The sequence below is a fragment of the Dromiciops gliroides genome, chromosome 2, assembly GCF_019393635.1.
Source record: "Dromiciops gliroides isolate mDroGli1 chromosome 2, mDroGli1.pri, whole genome shotgun sequence".
Lineage (NCBI taxonomy): Eukaryota > Metazoa > Chordata > Mammalia > Microbiotheria > Microbiotheriidae > Dromiciops > Dromiciops gliroides.
Window position 1 is genome coordinate 8,420,798 of NC_057862.1, and position 25,268 is coordinate 8,446,065.

The following is a 25,268-nucleotide window of genomic DNA, read 5'->3' on the forward strand; positions in this document are numbered from 1 at the left end:
TCAAACCCTCCCTTCCCTAGGAAGCCTTTTCTAATCTCTCTGAACTTCTGTGCCTTCTCTTGAGGATCATTTCCCTTTTTTTCTGTCTCTGGCTGGTGTGTTTGCATGCTGTCTCTCCCATTAGATTGTGCGTTTCCTGAAAGCAGGCATTGTCTCTTGCCTTTCTCTGCATCCCCAGGCCTTAATGCACAGTGTGTGGAACATGATAGATGCTTGATAAATCAATGTTTATTGACTGACTGACAAATGCATCTCCTTTTCAGAAAGCAGACTATGCAGCCATGGTTTATTCTACATCGGTGCAGATAGAGCCATTTCAGGGGCTCTCTGCACAAGGTTTACTAAGGCAAAGCTATCATCATGTGAAAATATGAAAATGCTCTGCACTCATTGGGCTTCTTGCCCAAAGTAAGAAAAGCCCAACCACGGCGTTATTAACAAGAAAAGCAGCCAAAGCATCTTCTCTAAGTGTTGATTACACTTTGTTCAGGAAGGCTTCTTCCTTTTAAAGGCAAAGACATGAAAAAAAAATGAAACATTTCTCCTTCGTGGAACATAAAGATAAGGAAAGATGTAGGAAAAGGACAATTCTTTTGGGCGGAGGACACCCCAGAGGTGGGAAAAGCTTCTTTTGTTTTTGTTTTGTTTGTTTCCCCAAGGGCCCATTTTCTCCCAGCAGTGAGTGAAGAACTAAATATTACCATGTTGGGTTTGTCTAAACAGCTAATGTTGTTGACAAACTGACCCCTGACCTGTGCCTGGGAGCTGTGATTTGTGAAGCATTATACACAGTCTTTGCAGTAACACCGAATAATTTAGCTGTGCAGGGAGAGGCTGTTCAATATTAAGCATGCTGGTGAATCTCGCTTTCCTCCTTCGGAGTCTTGGGCTCATATAGGGACCCCTTACTGTGCATGCTCAGCTCAGAGCTGGTGTGTAAATATGTCACCGACTCACTCAATGATGGTGGCTTTCTTGCCCAGGACCAGTTCCTTCAGTCAGGACTGGATGCCATCTCTCTTGTGATGCCAGGATAATCATTTTTCCACAGGGCTGAACTCGCGAGCTTTAAATCATGGCCAGATAACTGTCCACAGGGGCAGGGGGCACTCCATTAGAACCAAGTGCACGAGGGGTGAGATTTACAGCCAATCACAGCCAGAGACTTCTCAGGGAAGTTATTGATGACTTCCACCCTGAGCTGCGCATATATCTTCTTTTCCAATTTCAGGGGATTAGTATTCATCTCAAACGCATATCCAATTTAGAGGCTGCCCCTTAGAAATTTCCTGCAATTTTATTTTTTACCGAATTAGTTTGGGATAAACCTGTTCAGATTCAGGGGTTCTGATCGACGGCTCCCTTTGGACAGTGTTTCCGTAGCAGCAGAAGAGACTGGCAGTGAGAGGCAAGTGGGAGGGAATACAGAAGATGCATCATAGAGAAGGATTCATTAAAGCAGGGAACAGAATAAGGAGTCACCCAGCCTGGGAAAAGAACACTGCACAAAACCTCCTCCTGCTGGCTGGCCCAGGCCAAAAGAACATCCTTTCTGACATGGGCTCAGCACTCAGGAGCATTCTGGGAGGAAAACCATTTGTTTACCAGATAGAAGACTATCTGCCCCATGAGGCTTGATTAATTCTAATAGAAATTCTTAGAGACCAACCCTACAACCTCTCCCGAATCAGGAAATTAATGAGCCTGAGGGCTTGAACAATCTGAGACAAGGTGGGTACCATCGCAATACAGCTCTTTTCAAAACTATGAGTACCATTCAATTGCTTTTCTTGATGAAAGTGGAAAATCTTGCATCTGAAAAGCAATGTCTGTAAGGGCAAATCTCTCAAAAAATGTGAAGAAAACATAGATTATAGGAGAGAAAGAAATTAAGAAAGAAAGAGAAAGAAAAAGAAAGAAAGAGAAAAAGAAAGAAAGAAAGAAAGAAAGAAAGAAAGAAAGAAAGAAAGAAAGAAAGAAAGAAAGAAGGAAGGAAGGAAGGAAGGAGGGAAGCGAGCGGCTGAAGGAGAGAGGGAAGGATGGAGGGAAAAAGAGAAAAGGAGGAAAGATGAGAGAAAGGAGGAAAGGATTGAGGTAGGAAATAAAGGAAAAAAGAAGGAAGGAGGAAAAAAGGAAGGAGAGAAAGTAGGAAGGGGAAAATCAAGAAAGAGAGGGAGAGAGGAAAAAAGAGAAAAAAGAAAAGAAAAGGAGGAAGAGTGAAAGAGAAGAAGACAGAGAAAAGTAGAGAAGAATGAGAGATAGAGACAGACAAGGGGATAGGAAAAGAAAAGGACAAAGAGGGAATAAGAGAGAGAAGAATAAAGAAATAGAAAAAGAGAAATAAAAGGAAAGAGACTGAGAGAGAAAAGAGAAGGGCAAAGAGGAGGTGGGAAGACAATCCCAAAGAGAAAAAAAAAAAAGTAACGAAGGCCATTGAGGCATCCACTAAGATGGCTGTGGAAGCCATTTTTGACCTTGGGACAGATGAAGTCTCAGCTGTGACTATGAAACAAAATTGTTCTCTGTGAAATTCAGGGCAAAGTGATCCCAAGGGCAAAAAGGGGTCAGCGATGGCCAGTGAAATGACCATAGAAACAAGTGGCTATTTCAGCATCTACAGGACGGACGTCACACGCTGAAGTGAGTTAGAGCTGGCTAGAATCCCTTTGCAGGAGGAAGGGGCATTTCTATTCACTGTAATTAAGGTGCATTCCACTTTACCCTCAAGAACGTGGGAAATCCTTGCCCGTAGTATCCAACAGCAAAATAATCAGGCTTGGGCCTGATCACTTTGACAATGCTTTCATAAAACTGGGCCTGTTTTTTCTGCAAGAGAAAGAGTGAGGACATTGTCAGATTAGGACCAAAGTATTAGGAACATTGCTGTTTTTCCTGGCAGCATGCATCCCTGTCTCCCCCCCCCCCCAGGTTCTGCTGGAGGACCCTTGGGTCATGTCACAGAATTGACTCCTGTGAGCACAGGCGCTTACACTTGAGGTTAATCCCTACATCTCTATCCCCACCATGGGAGAAACAGAGCTAGCCAGAAAAGCCAAAGGGAATGATTCTTCCTTTGGTTGAAAATCTTTGATTTTGGGGAAAACTGGCCTAGCTGGACCTCTGTATGGGATTAATATGACAGAAAGTTTAAAGAACAGAATCTTTCAGCTGAGTTCAAATCTGGCCTCAAACACTTGACACTTACTAGCTGTGTGACCCTGACCCTGGGAAAGTCACTTAACCCTGATTGCCTCAAAAAAAAATTTAAAAATAATAATAAAACAGGGTCTTTCCTGCTCTAACTTGAAAACAGTTCCTTGTCCTTCAATCAGTCAGTCAACACTGCACACTAATCAAGAGCTCAGCTGTCCAGTGTAAAACTGAGTACTCTTGGATCCTGGAGACCTTGTACAAATGGAGGCAAGAAACCTGCTCAGAGAAGCTCAGCCCATCTCCTGTTGAAGAGATGATTATATTGGCACTGGGGGCAACTAGGTGGCACAGTGGATAAAGCACCGGCCCTGGATTCAGGAGGACCCGAGTCCAAATCCGGCCTCAAACACTTGACACTTACCAGATGTGTGACCCTGGGCAAGTCACTTAACCCTCATTGCCTCATTGCCAAAAAACATCATTGACATTTTCCCATCTGCAGACATGGGGCCTCTCTCCAGGAGAATGGAAGAGCACGGGTGTGTGTGTGTGTGTGTGTTGGGGGGGGGGGAAGTTGCATCAGAGTCAGTTTTACTTTTATCCTTGTATGCCCAGCATTTTGTACACATATAAGGTGCATAATACCTCTTGTTGAGTTAAAGCAAACCATGTCTGGTAGTTTATTTATTTATTCATGAATTTCTCCCTTAAGGGTTTATTAAGTGCTGGCACTGTCCTTGGTGCTGGAGATAGATACAAGAGCAAAAATGAAAAAAAAAACCACCACCACCACAATCACTGCCTTCAAAGAACTTACATTCTTGTGGGGGAGATGACATTCGAACAAACTGAAACACTCTTCATTTGAGTGGAGAGAGAGAGCACTGAGGGATGGCACTAACAACTGATTACTCTTGGGCATGTCAACAATCCACTCTAATGGTACAACAGTAGATTTGGAAAATCAGAGTTGTTCTCAGGCAGGTGGGGAGGGAGCAGGGGGCTCAGATACAAGACATCTTCCCCCAGCACTGAGCTGTATGCGCGCACCACCTAGAAAGGACTGACTTAGAGGCAAAGGAAGACACCACCTGCTTGGAGAAAGCAGGCTATGGTAGCCAGGGCAGTCCCAATCCTGATGAGAATTCTAATGCCAAAACCCAGAGTGAGAGACCAGAATAGCCTGCGTTCATTTAAATGGAAGGGCACAAAGACCCACCAGCAGCTCACTGAGCTGTTCATAATCAAACATCTCGTTTTCATACTGTTCAGCGAGTTCTTTGCCCAAGGCGATGGCCTCTTCCCACATCTGTTTAAAAAAACACACACACACAAAAGAAAACAAAACATAAAATTATAACAGAAAAAAACCATGCTGAATCATGTACATCAGTCAAACTGTGAAACTGATATTAAAACAATTCTTATCAAAACATGGCAAGATATCTTTGTTTATTGGAAAAACAAGGCACACAAAATTAGGGAACAAAATAAATATCTCTAATCTCTTTTTATTTGTCTTTTTAATTAATGCCAGTTTATTAAGCTGGCCATCCATGCATGTGATGAATGTCCTGGCCTCTGTCCAGGGTCAGAGAATCATTGTGTTTGAAATATTTCCTAAGCCAAGCTACTACTCTTGATTCCCAAACTGCAATATTTCATGTATCTTGCTGCTCAGTTGACTACTCTGGAGATGAGAAAATGGGCAGGACACTGTCATGCTTAATCATAGAGGTCTAAAGGATCCTGAGTGACTGAGTAGGAAGAATGCCCATTCCCACATGCTACTGCCCATCACCAAATCTTTATCATAAATATTGTGAAAAATTTTGCTAGGAGAATATATAAACTTAAGAATTGGAAATGAGTTTGGTCTCATGGACCCTTCTTCTAATTCTGAGTTTAGAAGACTCCCTGGTGGGTCACCATAATTCCTCAGAGATGGCCATACAAACTCCACTTGGGGTCCCAAACCAGGAATCCTGGGGAAATGCTTAACGATGGTAGCAGAAGAGGACAATGACATTGAGAGACATTCTTATCTCTCTTCTTTTCCCTGTTGGGACATTAAACCTATGCTATACCTGTACTGAAATCTATATGAATTTAGATAACAGCTTCATTAAAGAACCCAGGAAGGAAAATGTTCAACCCAAATATTAATAACTTATTGAGCTTATCTGATATTTTCCAAAAGAAAGCCTTTGCCTAGGAATTAGAGAAACATCCTAATAAGTAATATCACAATTAAGACCTCTCTAAGAGGGAAAAAGGCAAAGGGGGGGTCAGAAATGGAGCTAAAGACCACAGGGTAAAGAAAGGAAGCTGAGGATGGAGGGAAAGATAGCTGGATGGTTCCCTTCTCTGGGCCCCTCCATCCATCCTTCTTCTCTCTTTCCACAACACTGGTAAGGTTGCACAGTTCTGTATTTTTGATAGTTGTAGCTAATCCCTCAGACTCACAAATATAGTAAGGTAGGATTTCCTTTAGTATTTAAAAAACTCTAGTAAGCAAAGTCTCCCATAGCATATATTTATTTCAGGAAAAAAAATTAAAATCTTGCCTCTGCTAATTACTGTGTGACCTTGACCAAGTAGTTAACCTCTCTAAGACCGCAGTTTCATCAGCTATAAACTGAAGGGGATTAGGCCAAATCATGTCTGAAGTTCCACTTAACTCTAAATCCTGAAGTCTATTAAGTTGCAAGATGCAGATTTTAATTTGAAGTAATGAGAATCTTCTTGACAATTATATCCATCACAAAGTGAGATGGTCTGACCCTGAAACTAGTGAGTTTCTCATGACTGGAGATCCTTAAGCAGAGGTTGGGTGACCACTTAGGGATGCTATTGTAGGGGCCAAATTTAATATGTGGAGAGTTAATTGGGTGGCTTGTCATAATACTGGGGTTCAGAAAATAATGAGGGACCTCTAGGTCCAAAACTTCCTCCCCTGTGAACTGTCTTTTTAGATATTTCTCCCAGGCCAATAAGAAAGGAGCTTCACAGCCCCTTTTCCACAAATGAATCAGGTTTTTATTAATGGGAATAAAGTACACAGAAAAGGTGAAATTAATCAAGACAAGGACAAGGGAATAGGGAAAAAGGATAATCTCCATGGCTCTAGCAAGGACTGTCTCAAACCCAAACTGGCTTTCAGCTCAGCTAATTCAAAGGGCTGGATTTAACTCACCACCAGGGGTCCCTAATTTCTATGGGAGTTAGCTGTTAAGCCTGTCTCCAGTCTGCTCTGAAAGCTTCACCCAGGCCAGAGAGAGAGAGAGAGAGAGAGAGAGAGAGAGAGAGAGAGAGCGATCACTACTTCCTGTTGGGGTCCCTTTTTTTTTTTACAGGGCAGTTGGGGTTAAGTGACTTTCCCAGGGTCACACAGCTAGTAAGTGTTAAATATCTGAGGTCAGATTTGAACTCAGGTACTCCTGAATCCAGGGCTGGTGTTTTATCCACTGCACCACCTAGCTGCCCCTGGGGTCCCTTTTTCTACCTTTTTCTCCCTCCCCAAAAGGGGAGGCCCTTCAAGTAGTGTGGCTGAGACTGGTTCCCTGTTGATGATACAGTCCACAGCCTCTGAGCACAATCCTTCTTAGGGTTGGCCAAGTTAGACTAGGTCTGACAGGGTGGGCCAGGTGTGGCTCAAATTTAATCATTTTTAAGTGGGTACGTAGTAGTTCCTCATTCACACCCAATTCAAACACTACTAAATCAATCAAGTTGGACCCCATGGCATCTGACAAATTCTGTTATTTTACCACATTATCAAGGGGATTCTTATTCAAGTCCAGATTGTAGTGGATGGCCACTGAGAAAGGTATCTTCCTCTCATCTCTGGGATTCTGTGATCAGCTACAAGATTTTTAATCAGATGAAGGAAGAAAGAGGGAATTGGCATTGCCTTTTTTCAATGTGAATACATAGCTAATAGCCTGGAAAAGAAATAGAAGCAAAGTTTTGATCTGCATGAAAACTGGCAATAAGGTTGGTTATAGCTCACAAAAGGAGGCACTGGAGAAAGCCTGAGCTGAGTTGGCCCTGAACAGCCATTCCTGAACCAAGTCATGATACATCAGAAGGAAGTAACTCTAGTTTACTACTTGGGAACTTGTTTGCTAAGGTCCAGAGATAGAGAAGAGACTGACTGCCATTTTGTTTGTGCTGAAAAGTTCAATAATAAAAAAGAATGCTATCTTCTGCAACCTTGTTTGTGCTGTCATTGAGTATTTGAGGTTACACCGGGGCCCTCAGGGAGGCCTGGTATAGTGGCTAGACTTCTAAAGTTGTAGTCATGAAGACCTAGGTTCAAGTCTTGCTTCAGACACTTGCTAACTCCTCTGTGAAATGGGGCCAATATAGCTCATTCCAGTCAGGTTTGTTGTGAGGATCAAATACAATCAAGTATGGAAGGTGCTCGGCAAATTTGAAAGTGAATGGTTATCATTATGACACTTCTGACCCTTATCGGCTATGATCATGGGCAAGTCCCTTACCCTTTTTTAGTCTCGCTTTCTGTATCTGTGAAATGGTGATAATCACAAGGCTATTAGAAGGATAGAATGAGATAAGGTAGAGCTTTAGGCATCATACAAATGTGAGCTAAAAACACATGGGTATGAAAATGTAGCTATAGAAAGAGCAGCCCTGGTACCTTAATTGGTGTTATAAGGTACAGGAGGTGCAGAGTCCACCAGCTCCAGATTCGGGGAGTCTTGGAATTGCTTTGGCCTCAGCTATGATCCACCCTAGCATTCTACTGCTCAGTACATGACACCTATGTGGTTCACCAGACTCCCAAGCCCAAAGGTCCCCTATCAGCTGCCTGTTCGGATTGGGCCAAATCCTTAATCCTTCTGATAGCATTCTTGAAATTGTGAGCTCAGGAAGAGCATGAACTCCATCCCGTCCACTAATAGGAGCTAAGACCTTTGGAGAGAATGACCAAAGTAACAGATTTGGGGAAGGTTCTATTTTTTAACGGTCATCATTTGTAGTGGAGATGGTGCAGTGAAGGGCTGGTTCAGGAGCCCAGTTTTTCTGCTTCCACAGCACAAGAGGAAGAAGCTGGTACCATCCATCTGCTGAGGGAAAAGTGAGAGTCTCCTAAGCAGCTGCCGGTCAATGGCTCAGGGCAGACACCAAGGCAAAGACCTCCCAGCCACACTAGTAGTAAAGAATGCTTTTCTAGGGACCAGGGCATTTTAGTTTTGTTTTTCCAAATCTCACTAATTCATCTCTGATAGAAATCAGAGTAGAGAAGCCAAGAGGAAGACTCTCACTTTTTTGCACTCGAGGCTAAACACGATGCATGGGGGAGAGTACAGGCCTCCATTTTTTGCTTTTGGCTGCATCTGTGATTTCATCCCTGCAGGGAACTCGCCGGGTGGTGGGTGGGGAAACTACTTCTACTGTTAGGCACACCTCTGACTTAGGATCATGGGATCACAGAACCAAAGCCTGAAGGAACCTCAGAGTTCATAGAGCCCAATCATCTCATTTAACAGATGAGGAAATTAAGGTCCCAAGTGGTAAAGAGATTTTACCAAAGTCACATAGTTAGTGATCCAAGCGGAGACTGGAATCTGGAACCTGGGAGGTTCACTGACTTGTCTATGGTCACACAGCTGGTATGTGTTAGAGGATTTAAACACAGGCCTTTTAAGGGCAGCTAGGGGGCGCCGTGAGCACTGGCCCTGGAGTCAGGAGGACCTGAGTTCACATCCAGCCTCAGACACTTAACACTTACTAGCTGTGTGACCCTGGGCGAGTCACTTAACCCCCATTGCCTCACCACAAAAGAAAAAAAAAAAGAAGAAAAAAATTAAAAAATAAAGACAGGCCTTTTGGCTCCAAATCCATCCTTCTAATCTCCACTCCGGGCCTTCCTTGGGTCAATGCAAATCAACTAAGTCCGGGGCAGCTAGGTGGCGCAGTGGATAGAGCACTGGCCTTGGATTCAGGAGGACCTCAGTTCAAATGCAGCTTCAGACATTTGACACTTACTAGCTGTGTGACCCTAGGCAAGTCACTTAACCCCAATTGCCTCACCAAAAATAAAATAAAATTTAAAAAAAAAATCAACTAAGTCCAACAATTATTTCTTAAATACTGACTCTGTGTAACATGCGCGACACCATGCTGGGTGCTGGAGGTATAAAGATGGAACAAATGGTCTGGATTTCCAGCCTACCAAGGAAGGGAAGGTAGGTCACACAGACATTCCCACACAATGCAAGCTAGAATGCCTTGCCACCTCACTACGTAAGCCATTCAGCACTGGGTCATGTCCCGGAGCTGCATGTGCCTCCATCCACAATCAAGCTGCTCAGTACGGTGCCAGATCCTCGTTCTAGAGGCTGCAGTCTTCTTCGATCTCATTGCTCATTCCTTCTCAGCTTTTCCTCCTTGTTCTCTTAGTCTCCAAACCAGTTACCTCCTCCTGTTTCAGTCATCTTGGCATCTTTACAGTACTTAGTGCACTGCCATAACACACAGCAAGTACTTAAAATGGGGCCATTGAATAATAATCCCCCAAAGCAGCAATTCATATTTTTATAACATCTTACATTTTACAGAATTCTTTCTACAAAACCCTGTGAGGAAATGGGTCCATGTGTGATTATCCTTATTCCATGGAGAGGGAAACTGAGGCACAGTGAGGTACAGTGACTTGTCATTCATAGCCATAGCTGGGATTCAAACCTCGGTTTGGCCATTCCCGATTCAGTGCATCCTCCACTAAGTGACACTGTTGCTTGAATGAATGAGTGAATAAGTAAACAAAATCACCCAGACCACTGGCCCACCTATCACTGCCTAACCATTTGTTTAGCCAAGTTCTCTGTTTGTCCAAACTCCTTTGGTATTTAAAGTCTTTCATGACCTGGTTCCCACTTACTCCCCTTCCCACACTGGAAAGCCAAGCTGGCCTTCTTAGGGTCCCCCGCTCCCTACCCCAACCTTCCATTTCCTATTTCATTGTCTTTGTACTGACTATGGCTCATGCCTGGAATGCCTCCTTCCTCACCTCTGCCTTTTTGATGCTCAAGTTTCCTTTAGACTTCAGCTCAAACAGAACTTCCTACATGGAGCTGCCCTTGCTTCCCTCTGCCAAATCACCTTGTGCTTATCTTGTTTTTTCTGCTCACTCAACGACTGAGCAAAGGCTGGATGGCCGCTTGTGGCTGCCATTCTAATTCAGGTTGAAATGAGAAGAGGTGGCTTGTCAGGTCCCATCCAGCTCTAAGACTCTGGGATTTGTATGTCGATTCATGCACATGTGTATGTACATATATTTCTACACACACACACACATATACACCTATGTTCTTTCCCCCAGTAGAAGTCAGCTCCTTGAAGGCAGAGACTTTGATTTTTGTTTTTCTTTCTACAGAACCAATAGCACAGTGGATGGTACATGGAAGGCTTGCTGACCCTCATTCTCACATTTCAAATCTCTTTCCTCAAATCTTCAAACCTATGGAACCACCCTCCTCCCCCTATTTTTGTATAGATATTACTTCTGGCTTTACTGAGAATGTCTGTGTCCTCTGCCTGGCAATCTCACATCTCTATCACAACATATATACCTTCTTCCTCACAGGCTAAGAACAATAGCCTGGGATAGCCTAGAGAGCACTGAGCCCAAACTCTAGTATTAACAAAAGGGGGGGGGTCTCTTTTCTCCAAAGCAAATCTATGTTTCCAGAACCATCCCTTCATCCTTTCCCATCATCTCAGGGACCTTGCTCCCATCTACTCCTCTCTTGTAAATCTTTATTCTTCTCCCAGTTAATTCATTCCCTTCTTTAAAAATGAACAGAAACCCAACGACCAACAAACCACCCACAAATCTGTATTCTTCTTGTTTTGTTCCTCTCCTTTTCTGTGCAATGCCTCAAACTATTGAACTTCTCTACTCTTCTGAAACTGCTCTTCATGGTCATGAGTGATCTTCCGGCAAAATCCAAAGAGCTTTTTGGAACCACGACCTTATTTACCTCTTGGCAACACAGAACACTGAAAACTGTCCTTGAGAGGCTCTTCATGATTGGCTTCCATGGTCATGAACTCATTTGGCTCTTCCCCATGTCCCCAAATGCTCTTTGTTTCATTTGCTGGCTCTTCTTGCCTTTTTGTCACTTAATTCTGCCTCCCAAGACTTAATCCTCAGTGCCCTGGTCTCTGTCCACTGTGCTCACTCCCTCAGAGAAGCTTTGCTCCCTCCTGAGCTTGGCTATTAGGTCTGTGCTGTTGGCTCTTTAATGATTTTTATCAATCATTACTAATAAAGGATAAAGGCGGAGATGGAATATTTCTTGGATTTGCAGATGCCAACAAGCTGGGAGGGAGAGATAGCAACAGGATGACAGTCAAGATTCAAGAAATCTCTTGACAGTTTAGCACCGGGGCTGCACTGAATATGATAAAATTGAAGAGGATTCAATGTGACTTTTGGACTGGAGTCTAAAATCAAGTTTCCCAGGAAAGGATGGGCAAGGCTTGGGTTCACAACAGCTTGTCAGAAAGTGATTTGGGGGTTTTGTGCACTGCAAGTTCGATATGAACTAACACTGTGATATTGGTGGTATTGGGGATCCACAGCACACAGGACTAGGGAGGCAGGTCCTTGTGAGTTTTGCCCTGGTTGAAGCACACCTGGAATACTGTGCCCAGCTGGGCTCAGCACATTTTGGGGAGCACAAAGATCAGTTGGGGTGTATTTAGAGGAGGGTGACCAGGACGGTCAGAATGTTTAAATATCAACTGAAGGAAATAGGGATGGCTAACCTGGCAAAGAAGGGATTTGGAATAGAACTAGGGGCTCTGGGCAGAAGTGGCAAAGAGATAAATTTAGGCTTAATATCAGGGAAAAACCCCAACTTCTATCAATCAGTTGTCCTAGAGTGGAATGAGAGGCTCAAGGAGGCAGTAGGTACTCTTGTCAGGCATTTGGTGACAAAGAATCTTTAGCAGGTGCAGGTGGGACCTCTTGACCTATGAGGTTGCTTCCAATGCTGAGATTCTATAACATCCAAATATTGACCCTCAATATCTCCAAAAACCCATGCTCTGGAGAAGTACGGGAGAGGTAGGACTAGCCTGGAGCCAGCCTCATTGGGTTCCTTTGGATGACCGTGGGCAAGGCATTCCATCTTTGGACCTCAGTTTCCCCATCTGTAGAATCAGGGAGTTGAACTAGATGGTGTTTAAGGTTCCTTTCAGTTCTCAATCTTGGATCCTAGGGTTTCAAATGTCCTAGAGAACATTTCTACTTGGAAGCCAAGTCCACTTGAAACTCGACATGTTTAAAATGGAACTCACCGTCTTCCTGTCCCAATCTGGCTTCTTTCCCAACTCCCTCTTTGTGTTAACTGCTGGCCTCATCTCAGAACCATGAAGTCATCTTGGACGCTTCTCCCTCTTTTGTTCGCCATATCGATTGCCCACCAAATCCTTCTGAGGTAGCCATTTAATAAATGTTGGCTGATTGATTGACCGCCTGGGCAGCATCTCGCAGATCTGCTTTCCTTCCATCACTGAAGTCCAGGCTCCCGATACTTCATGCCTATGTTTTCTAGCTAGTATTAGGTGGTATTGGGAGATAAATAGCACACAGGACGAGGGAGGTGGTGGTCCTTGTGTCCCCCTCCTTTTAACCTATCCCACTGAAAACAATGTTTTTCCTGCTCAAAAATCTACAATGGCTTCCAAATATTTACATGGTTTTCCAGCATTTCCATCTTCTTGACCAAGCCCACCTATTCAACTGTATTTTCTGTAACTGCCCAGCATGACCTTCCATGCTAATCAGTTTGATATCACTGTCATATTATGCTCCTTGACAGTACTAGAAGTTTGGAGACGTAAGGGAATATTAGCTTGTCATATAATATGTTAGCTATCTAGACCAGATTGGTGCTCTCTGCAAACCTGGAGCAGCATGGCACCTGTACTTCAATGCAAGTCATTGATAATGAGATTAGAGCAAATGGGGGTTAAGCACAAATCCCTAGAATACTCCCCTGGAGCCATTAGTTCGATTTGAACCCATTTGAACCCATTTGGCCAAAGCATTTCCATCACCTCTGAATCCATCTTGCTATATTTTCTAGCTTAGCCTGTATCTAACAAACATCTCTCCCAGTTTTCCCACAAGAACAGCACAAGAAATTTTGTCAAATGTTTCTCTTAAATCTAGCTAACTTTTGTCAAGAGTATTCTAGAGGTCTACCTGACCAATGACCCTGTTTAAAAACAAAGCAAGACAACACAACACACATATGGTTTATTAGATGTACTTTTCTTGAATTTGTCTATACTGAACCCCTGGGTTCATCTGGGCTCATATCTGTGTTTGCTGCCTGGAATACACTCTGCCAGCTTCTCTGAGTCAGTCAATAAGCATTCAGCAAGCACCTACTGCGTGTCAGGCACTGTGCTGAGTTCTAGGGATAGAAAGAAAGGCAGAAGACATTCCTTGAGCTCCCGGAGCTCACAATCTAATGAGAAGCCATATGCACACCAGTACGAACACACAAGATGTCACAATCTAATGGGGGAAACCACATGCACACCAGCACGGACACACAAGATGTCACAATCTAATGGGGGAAACCACATGCACACCAGTAGGGACACACAAGATGTCACAATCTAAAGGGAAGCCACACACACACCAGCATGGACACACAAGATGTCACAATCTAATGGGAAGCCACATGCACCGGCACGGACACACAAGATGTAGACGGGAGGAGCTGGAGGCGATCAGCTTTCAGATCCAGAGTCAGGCCCACCAGGGTGGACAACAGACTGTCCTGGGAGTCAGGAGCCCCCATCTCCAACGCCGACTAGAGGCGCCACTGTGGTCAATGCACTCTCTAACGCTTCTCAGTTCTGAGGCTGCCTGGCTTTGTTCCAGGGCTGGGGGATCATCAGATCATTCGGAGCTCCTGGGGTCCATTTCCATCATTTGGCCGAGGAATAAACAGAGGGCCAAAGAAGGGAAATCTCTTGCTTAAGGTCACTGAGGGAGTAGGAGTGAGAGCTCGTCAGCCTGGACCTGGATGTGTCCCAGGGCTGTCTGACAGAACTGTAAGCACAAAGATGCAGGCTTTGTGGGAAGGATTTAAAAAAAAAAAAAAAGCCCAAACCCAGTGCACCACACACACACACACACACACACACACACACACACACACACACACACACATACACACACACACACCCAGCTGTGTGGGAAATGAAAGCTTTGATTACATCAATTTCTGATAAACTCCCTCTGATTATTAAATGAGGTGCCTTTTGGAGAAGTCTATAATTTAATCTGAAAAGTTCACGTAAAATGAAGTCAGCCTCTGAGAGAAACCTGGGGTTGTGCCCACAGGCCGACGTCTCAGGAAGCTTCTCTCATGGAGGATTGATTAATAATGGCAATATATAACCTGGCCAGTCACTGAGGAGGGTCAGTGTCCACAGGTCATAGGGTTTGAGGCCTGGACAGAATGATCTGACCCTACTCAGTTCAGGAAAGGTTACACAATCACTTAACATGTCCTAAAATACCTCTAAAATGGTTATTTGGGGGTCAGAAGGTGTGCTGCCTGATTATCAGCTAAAGGTCAGAAAGTTGAGGATGCTGACAGGCCTGAAGTCAAGAAAGACTCGGGTTTGAATCCCGTCTCTGACACTTACTAGCTGTGCTACCAAGACCGACTCACTTTAGTTTTTCTACACCCCCGTTTTCTTATCCATAAAGAGGGATAATGACTCCTGCAGTCCTAGCCTCACAGGGTGATTGTGGGGGACAAATGAGAGAATATTGCTAAAGGGCATGGGAAACCTTAAAAACACTCACTGAATGTCACTTTTCATCATCATTATTACGACCATAAGGGAAAACGGGTCTATCAGAGGATCTGGTTTGAGATTTTATTTGATTCATTCTCCCCCTGCCTCATTAGTCTTGGGGAATTGCTGTGGCACCCCGATCCACTGGTCTTTATCTAAGCCAGGGCTGGTTTTCTCCTCTGTGAACTGGGGATCCTGGTCCTGGAGGAAGAGCCTCACGGGTCTCCCCTAGGCCCAGGCTCGAGGCCCAGCTCAGGCCCTGCTGGTGCAGCCTTGGGGAGCCTGGGGTCTGGTCCCCTCCACAGTGCAGGGCAGTCAAGGAAGATGTCAGGGCTGCTTCTCTCAGATGGATTCTACACCTGCAGATAGCAATGCTTTAGAGGAAAATTCTAGCCACCCGTCTGGGCATACACGCAGATACATATACACATATATACATACACATGCATGCACACATGCATACACATATGTAGACATACATGCAGACACACATACATACAGATACACGCATGTACATACACGTACATGCGTACATGCAGGCACACATACATGCATATACATATACACACATGTACATATACATGCATGCAGACACACATACATACAGATATACATACACATACATGCAGATACACATACATGCATACATGCAGACACACGCACACATATGTACATATACATACATGCAGACATGCATACATACATATACACATACACATGTACATACACATGCATGCATGCATACACATACATAAATACAGATACACGTATGTACATATACACACATGCATACATGCATACACATACACACATGTACGTATACGTACATGCATATGCACACACATGTACATACACATGCATGCAGACACACATACAGATATACATATACATGCATGCATACATGCAGATACATATACATACATGCAGATACACATATGTACATATACATGCATGCATGCAGACATGCAGACACACATACATACATAAATACAGATACACATATATACACAAGCAGATACACATACACACATACACTTCAACGCTGTGGTCTCTTGTGGGTCTAAAGGTGGTCTAAAGCCTACGGTCTTGCCAAACTGACTCCCCAAACTCTTGTCCAGATTGCTAGAATCCCACCTTCTACAGGAGGCCTTTCACAATCTTCCCAGGTGGTAATAGTGCCTTCCCTAATGAGATCACCTTCCATCTTCCCACAGGTTTTGATTGTACATAGTTAGCTGTCCATAGTGATTTTCCCCCATCAGATTGAGTTCCATGAGGGACTCATGGACTGGCTTCTGTCTTTCTTTGCATCCCCAGAGCTTGGCATGATGCCCAGCACATAGTCAGTGCTTAATAAATGCTTGTTGACTGACCCTTCTTGCCATCTCTCGCACCTGGCGCTCTATCTCCTGACTTCAGGCCTTTGCACTGAGTGTCCCCTCTCTCTGAAATGTTCTCCCTTCTCTCTTCTGTCTCTTGTAATTCTCAGTTGCATTCAAGACTCAGTTCAAATCTCATATTCTAGGGGCAGCTAGGTGGCGCAGTGGATAGAGCACTGGCCCTGGAGTCAGGAGTACCTGAGTTCAAATCCGGCCTCAGACACTTAACACTTACTAGCTGTGTGACCCTGGGCAAGTCACTTAACCCCAATTGCCTCACTAAAAAAAAAAAAAAATTAAAAAAAAATCTCATATTCTACAGGAGGATTTTTCTTTCCCCTTTTGTTGTTTCCTGGGCCCCCCACCTTTAGGTGCCTTCCCCAACCAAGTCATCTTGTATCTTCTCTGAATGTACTGTAAATATACATATATCTGTGCATGTTGTTTCTCTCATTAGAATGTAAGATCCTTGGGAGGAAGTGATGGTTTCATTTTTTGTCTCTGTATTCCCATTATTGAATATAATACCTGGCACACAATAGGTAATTAATAAATGCTTGTTGATACATTGATGGCAAAATCCCTTTACTCAATGATGCTTTTACGATAATTTGATTAGTATCATTGCCATCAGGTTTTTCCATGATTTCAAGGGATTTGGGGGTGGGAGTGTCAACAATAAGCCACAAGTTGGTCCTTGGTCACTATCAATAGACCGCAACCTCTCTGGGGGCAGGGATTACAAATCTTTGTGACTCTGTATCCTCAGGCCCTAGTATAGTGTCTTGCATACAGTGGTCAATTAATAAAGACTTATTGGATTGGATGGGGCCAATGAAGTCCATGTAACTGGGAATACATTTTCCTAGCATAGTTCACTAACATAAAGCTCTTAATTCAGATTTCCTGAAAATCCCACTTCTAAAAATTCCCCCATGTCACCAGCTATGTAAAGCAGCTCCCTGACCTTCTATTTTTAGTTCCTGAAATAACGAGAAAATGTCCCCGTCCTCTTGTTCCTTTGGAGGAAGCCAGTGATGTGTGAACTTTGTAAAACCAAGGGCGATTTTGCGGGGAGGGGGAACTCCACTCTGCTCAAGTGGAAAACTGTTGCTGGGCTTAATCTACTCCTTAGGCTATAAGTGATTCACCCTCTCTGTGCGTGCTGCCTGCTTGTGTCTAGATTTTAAAGGTGGGTTAACACTGACTAATGCTTCCTTTCTCACTGTGATGAAACTACCATCGTCTTCTTCTTTTTTAACCGCCAGCATTCTGTTTTCTGCTCCCATCCGGCCGTACAGAAGGCCGGTGATCTTCAGTGAAGTCCTTGGATTAAGGGCTTTGTTGGAAATTACTAGACCTCAGCCAAACACAAAAAACGCAGGAAATTCGGAGCTGCTCTAGCACAGGAAGTCAGATTGTCCTGAGAAAGGGAACAGAAAGCTTTGGCAAGAAAGTGGAAGATCACAGTAAAAAGGGAATGTGAAAGGAGCAAAGAGAGATTATCGGTAAAGCGGAAGGAGGGATGAAAAGGGATAGAAAGGAAAGCAGGTGGAAATGACCTTCGATGTTGACAAATGACATGGTTAAAAATGAATAGCCATATTAAGAGCCAACCCATCCTTTCTTGGAGGGTGGAAAAGCAAAAATGGAAGAAGGATTTGGGGTGGGAAAAATGGGGAGAGATAACGGAGCATCATTCATTAGTGAGAGACTGATGGAAGGAAGAGCTGTAGCCTGACTCACTTTTCTCCACTCCTAAGACCACCAGCCTGAATCAGGCCTTCGCTACTGCTTACCTCCTCACTGGGCCCCCAATTCATGTCTCCCTTTTCCCACGCATCCTTCACCCACCTTCTGAGTGAGCATCCCTAAATCATGGTGCTGATCACATCACTCCCTGCTGAAGAAGTTACGGCGGCTTCCTATGGCTTCTTGGTGGGGAGGAAAAAATATATGTATGCATATATACACACAGCATATACATACATACACACATATACACACATACGCATATACACTCATGCAGATACATATACACGTACACACATGTGTAGATGTGTATATACACAGTATACACACACACATGTGTGTATATATGCATATACACACAGAGACTCATTTATCAGGCATTTTTAGCCATTTATAACCTGGCTCTAATTTCACCTTGTAAAAACTTCACAATCGTAATCTACAATCACTCTAAATTCCAACTCAAATGGTCTGTTTACTTCTCCTTTCGTACAACATTCCCAGGCTGTGTGCAGAGGGTCCACTCTCTGTCACAAATACACCCCTTCATCACTTCTGCCTCCTGGAAACCCTAGTTTTCTCAAGGTTCATCTAAAGTGGTATGAGGTCCATTATGCCTTTTCTACACATTCCCCCAAACTCTTCAAGCTATTAGTGCTCACATAGTCCTGAAATTACATTATATATATTTCATTTATTTAATTATAAAACAGACACCAAATAAAATGAGTGTTTCTACATATCCAGTAGAACAGAAAAGGACTGATTTTGTACATATTGACATTGGCTTATCTGTGTATTGTACATTTTATTATTTATTTATTATGATGATCAAATTTTTGAATATGCCTAGAAGGTTTTGTGGGTGCCAGGTTTATCTTCATGACTGTTTGGTTAGGGGATCTGAAATCGCCTTCTTTAAGTTACTGTCTCCCTCTCCTCCTCTGCTCTAGTTTTGCTAAGGGCTCTGTCTTTGTCAGTCCATCTTTTGCACAAGTTGTCCCCGACATGACTACCCTATTTCTGTGAATAGCAGAGCCTACAAAATTGGCCAAATCCTGACAAGGTAGGCTTACAGAAGGAAGTCTTAATCAGTCTTTCTCTGCTTAGAAGCCTGTCTCAGCCCCTGCTCCTAAGCACTTCCTTAGGCTTAGCCCCAGCTCCCTTAGCCTCCCCAGTCATCACCATTAACAGGAATATATTAAGTACCTAATTACCCATGGCACCTGGCACTTCCCTAGGCTCTCCATCTGCCTGACACATTGCTTCAAACTGAGATTATCCCTTCTCTCTGATCTGAGCCTAAGCCTTAAAGTCATGGGGGGCAAGCAGGCGTCAGAAAGTGGGGCTGGGCTGCCCCCAGGGATGGGCACAGAAAGGAAACCCCTTTTGCCAAGCAGGAGAAAATGGAACTGGCTTCAACTGGAAACTGCATTCCATTCCACAAACCACAGGGCTGACAGGATTTCAGATTTGTTGCTTAATGCATCATGGAAAACAAGGGGAGAAAACCCTCTCTCAACATAGACATGCATACGCTCAGCTGTAAAATGACAGGATCACAGGAATTCAGGACTGGAAAGGATTTGTTCAGGCAGTCAGGCCAACCCTTACTGGAATAGAAATTCCCATGACAGCTGGTGGGTGAACGGTCTGCTTGGAGATCACCAAATAAAGAGAGGGCACCACCTCCCGTGGCAAGCTGCAGCTGCGCCCACCTCAGGGAGCTGCAGCGAGCCTAAATCTGCCCCTCTGTAGCTTGTTCTCCAGCTTGGACTGCTACCTCTGCCCTCTGGGGCCGTGAGAAAGTCTAGCCTATCTGCCACTGGAGAACTGCTCATTAGAGGCAGTCGTGAATGACAGAATTCTGGACTTGGTGTCAGGAAGACCTGGGTTCAAAACTTGCCTTAGACACTATAGACCATGGGCAAGTCACTTAAGTTCTCAGGTTCTCTGTTTCCCATCTTTAAAATAAGGGGGACAAGACTAGAAGATTTTGAAGGTCTCTCCTACTTTATTGTCTCATCACCTCTCTGAGCGTCTCTTTTCTCAGCTGCGAAATGGGGATAACAGTGGCACTTGTCTGTCCTATGCTGGGCAAGCCTTGAAGTCCTACCAAGATGTTAAATGTCAACATCAATGACAATAATAACAGGAAGAAAAATGGTGGCAGCAGTGATAAGTGTCCTCTTGCACTGCTCAGGGGGTGGTTTTAGGGTGCTAGACAGCACTGAATCTCAACGATGTTGTCTCTGGATTCTCCACAGACTCACAAGAGATGGGGTTTGCTTTGTCCCAGGTTTATTCTGATTCCCAGAATTGAATGGAATCTCTGGAGGAGTGGGGTCCAAGCGGATTTTGACACATTGACTCAATTGAGGAAAAACCAAAATGTGTTCATCCCAAGACCCGCCAGACTGGCTGAGAGTGTCACAAGACTCAATATCACCTAGTCACTTTCAGGAGTGAACAGGACCAGTGTGGTCATCTCCTTCTCCCTGCATCATTGGGCATCAGGAGTTCACAACCACTACAAACAGCATTCATCAGCAACTAATGAACACCATGGCAAGTTTCTGTGCCATGGGAGTCAACAGAGTATATACAATGGTCTAGGGTCCAATAAACCTGCCGGCTGCCAGGGAAACCATCCTCTCACCTACCAAAGGACTCATTTGGCCTCAACAACAGAGAATCTTTAAATAGCCAGAGGGTTCCAATAACAAGCACTCAGGGATGACCTCCAAATGAGAGACCTCCAGCCCAAGTTTCTCCTTATAAATAAATGCCTTTAAGAAATTGGTGGTTTGTTCTTCCTGTTTTCAGTGGAGCATTTAAGAATGTTCTACTGGTCATTTTTTCTGCTTTTGAGGATTTCCACATTTAAGCTCTAGACACAGAACAGGAAGGCTGTGCCTAGGCCAAATCTCCTTGCATTCGATAGCTGACTGCGACCTCCTTTGAGAAGCTGCCCCAAGCAAAAGGCTTGGCTTCCTTTGAGTTCTGTACGCTTGAAAGAAGAGAAGGGAGAAGAACAAAAACCAGCGTGGGGTTTATTTACCTTGCCCTTATCAAAGTAGTGAATGATTTCTTGGTATAGCTGGTCTTTGAGTTGACCTTGGGTGGTTGCTTGGTACCCATCCCGCTGAGTAAGATGGGCGGCACATGCCTCCTCGGACCACTGAAATGAGAAAAATGTGAAAGGTTCAGGGATAAAGAAATGAGGTACAAGATGGCAAGAGCCTCCTACCATTGTTACCAATTCAACGTGTCCTTTAAAAACTCAATCACAGGGGCGGCTAGGTGGCACAGTGGACAGAGCACTGGTCCTGGAGTCAGGAGGACCTGAGTTCAAATCCGGCCTCAGACACTTAACACTTACTAGCTGTGTGACCCTGGGCAAGTCACTTAACCCCAACTGCCTCACCACCCCCAAAAATTAAAAATTAAAAACTCAATCACAGAGACTCGGGGCACAGAAGGAGATGGACATTTGCAGGCATGCCCCACATGTAGATGTGATTCATCTGACTGAGGTTTTTATTACAGGGGTGGGAGGGCTAGAAGCAGAAAGAAAGTAGTGACAGAATGATAAAAAAGGAAGGAAGGGAGGAAGGAAGAGAGGGAGGGAGACCAAAATGGGCCCTGAGTATTTCCATCAGTGAAAAGAAGGGATGAATAATTCATCACAAAGGGATCTGGACAAAGTTTAAGCTATCAGCAAGGATGGGAAGGGAGCAAACAGAAAGATGAGGCACAAGTACTAGGGCTGGTATTTGGAACTAGTTCTGAGTTTACCCACTGAACTAACCAGCCTGTCGGTCCCTCTAGGTATTGGGTAGCCCATTTCCTACTTGCATTTTCAGATAAACCTGTGTCTATTTCTGCCTCTACCATCTTGTTCTTGTGAAATTGATTTCTTGATCCCTGATGTAAACGTGTACATAGATTCCTATTGGATTCTGTCTTATTAAATTCAGGCCAGTGTTCTAGCCTGCTAAGATCTTTGGGAACACGCTCTCTCATCCATTGTGTCTACTAGCTAAACCAGCTTGGGGTCATATGGAAATCTGAAAGTCTTGTTATCTCTGCCCTTACATGAGTCAATGATAAGAAACTTAAACAGGACGAGATACTGACCCCAGGGCCACCCATGAGAGACCTTCCAAAGAGACAACAACTTAACGATTCCTCTTTGGGTCCTGCATACAACCCAAGAAGTATCCCATGCTTAGCCTCTTACAGACCAATTCTCCAAAGGTATTTCTGCTTCCAAGGTGACAAGCATTTATTAATTACACACTGATGATGTACCAGGCACTGAGCCCGGCCTTGGGGGATCAAAGAAAGGCACATAACAGTAAATTCTGTCAAGAATTTCACATCCTTTCACAATCTTCACATTCTGATGGCAGAGACAGTGTGGAAACAACCAGGTGCACTCAAGATATGGAGAGGGTTGATGGGAAATGATCCGAGGGAAGGTGCTAACAGTGTGGGAACAGAATGGGAGGTGAGAAAGGTCTTGTGAATAGGGTAGGACCTGAGCCGTCTTAAAGGAACCCAGGAGGCAGAGAGGAGGGCATAGAACGTCCCAAGGTGAGGCAAGCCAGAGCAAATGCAGGGGACAAAGGTGCAAGAAGGTGGCAACCAAAGGAGCTTGCATGTGACCTCAGAGGTAAGAGGGAGTCAGTGGAGTTGGCTGAGGGAGAAGGAAGTGGGACACGGCGAGACCTGGGCTTCAGGAAGATTGCCTTGGCAGGTGAGCGGAAAATGCACTGGATGAGAGAGACTTGAGGCAGGGAGACCAGCTAGAATTGTCCTGGCAAGATGAGGGCCAGAACTAGGGTTGTGCAGTAGGAGCAGAAAGAAGGGAATGTACGGCTTTGGGAATGTGGCTTTCCTTCTTGGGGCCTTTTCTGCAAAATGGAGCAGGGTCTGGATGAGATGACCCACTAAGGTGCACTTTGGCTTTAACATCTACACACAGAAGGTCTTCCAATACAATGGAAGCTCCACCAGGGCAGGGGCTTCGGTTCTTGTCTGTGTCCTCAGTGCCCACAGACAGTAGATGCTCAGCAAATGCTTAATGAATGTGTGAATCCACGACTGTGTGAGCTTGGTGACCTCTCAGGGACTGTCTTACTCTCAATTCTACAAGAAATAGCCACTGCAGGCATCCGAGGCTATAGACCCCTGACTAAGGTGCCCATGGTGATGCTCAGGAGAGGGAGCAGAGTATTCTGGCTGGCCAATAAGAGAAGGCGAGGGCTACAAACTACACTGAACAAAACTCCACTTCATGAGTCTCCTCCTGCTCTGCATCACTGAGAAAGGGAAAAAGCCATCAGACCTGATGGGCACTGGCTGTGGCGCTGGGCAGGGATCGTGCTGCCACCCAGCTCCTCCCGCACAGGCCAGGGGGGTTCAGAGCCTCGATGTCACCTGCCACCCCAAACCCCACTGGGATACTGTCCGTCGGAAGGGAAGGTGGCTCTGCTCTTAACTGAAGCCGCAGATCTCTTCTGCTGGGGTGGATGCCACGGGCAGGACTAGAGCAGGGACCAGCGTGGGAATGGGGACCCTGGCGAGAGAGCTGCCGTTTCTGTCACATGGTCCCAGGGCCTCAGAACTGGGAGGGAGGGCCCTGAGCACCCACTGGACACCTGAGTAACCCGCTCAGCCAAGGGTTGTCCAGCCCCTGCCTCAAGCCCCTGAGGGAGGGGGCACCTCCCACGGCACTCACGCTGCTTGCATCACTGCATCTTCCACTTGGCCGAGCTACCACTGGCCTTGCCATCTCCATTTTACAGATGAAGAAACTGACTCAGAGAGGGAAGTGCCGGAGCCTGGATGGAGAGTTAGAAGAACCCAGAGGCCCAAGCCCCCAACTCCCTCACTTTGCAAGGGAGGACAAGAGGGCCCAGGGCGAGGCGGGGCGGGGCTCGCCCACATCATACAGGTGGGGTCTCGAGTGCTCCCACAGACTGTGCATTTGACCATCTGAGGGGGGAAATAAATGGGAAAGAGAAATGCCTAAATGAGGTAATGGCTTTAGCTTAAAACTCCATTTGGGGGCAAGGCAGCCTACTCTGCACCCACCCTTGAGAATGCACCCACACAGGCCAGGCCGATGCAGAAGGTAAGGAGGGGGCTCCTGTTTCTCTTATTCCACACAAAATTAGCTCATCAGGAAAGGTGACTATTTTCAGATTGAGTCTATCATCAATGAGAATGGTCTAATCACATCAGAGGGATTTTTTTTCATAACAGAATAAAAATCATGCTCTGAAGACAGTTGATTAAGCATTATAAATCCACATTGGAAGCCATATGCTAGGCATAGTTATGACAAATTACAAAGCCTAATGGTGTAAGAGACATGGAGTGATATGAAGCCATCTAGCTGAAAAATCCAGGGCCCCGTGGCACGGGATGTCTTGGCTGAATCTATGGGGGACTGGTGACTAGGCCAGTGATGATGAACTAGTGGGCTCCTCAGTGGAGCTAAAGGCAAATGCTCTGGCCCCTAATGCGTATGTGCAAGGGTGCACACACACACACACACACACACACACATGCACACACACGCACACGTGCGCACACACACACACACACACACTTGTAGACAGACTCTGCAAGTCGGCTGTCAATTCCATTTTAATTTCCCTGGTGTAAAAGAGAGATCTTCATGTTCACCAAAATAGCTTGTTACTGAAACTCCAGCGGGTAAGACCACCTGCATTCCCCGGGTGATGCTGATGTCAGATGCAACTCCTGAAATCTTTATCTTCATAAATTATGCTCCTTTGTGGGACTCTGCATTTCCATGTCATTATCGTGGGAAGGAAGGGGTGGGTGGAAACTAGATGCCAACTGAACTCCATTATTTGCATTATTGTGAGGCTGGCTACCTGATCTTGCAGGGCATGGATTCCAAGGGAAGGCCACTGGATTTAATGTTAAAGCACTGGAGGGGAGGGGGGTAATGCAATCCTCTCACTAATTACCTGGGTGACCTTCACTCAACCTTTCTGGGCCTCAGTCTGTTCATGAGTAAAATGAAGGGGTTGGATCAGATGCCCTTTGAGGTCCCTTCAATCCAAAGTCGTAGAGATG

General features: G+C 44.9%; 1 protein-coding gene across 2 annotated transcripts in view; it reads right to left on the reverse strand.

The window, feature by feature from the left end:
- The window catches only part of DOCK1 (dedicator of cytokinesis 1), a 586,118-nt gene that overhangs the window by 55,426 nt on the left and 505,424 nt on the right, over positions 1-25,268 (reverse strand). For both annotated transcript variants that reach the window (XM_043984307.1, XM_043984306.1), the window contains exons 38-40: positions 21,211-21,330; positions 4,373-4,462; positions 2,722-2,826 (exon numbers count right to left, since the gene is read on the reverse strand). In XM_043984307.1, coding sequence (XP_043840242.1) covers positions 2,722-2,826; positions 4,373-4,462; positions 21,211-21,330 — 315 coding nt within the window. The remainder of the gene's footprint in view (positions 1-2,721; positions 2,827-4,372; positions 4,463-21,210; positions 21,331-25,268) is intronic.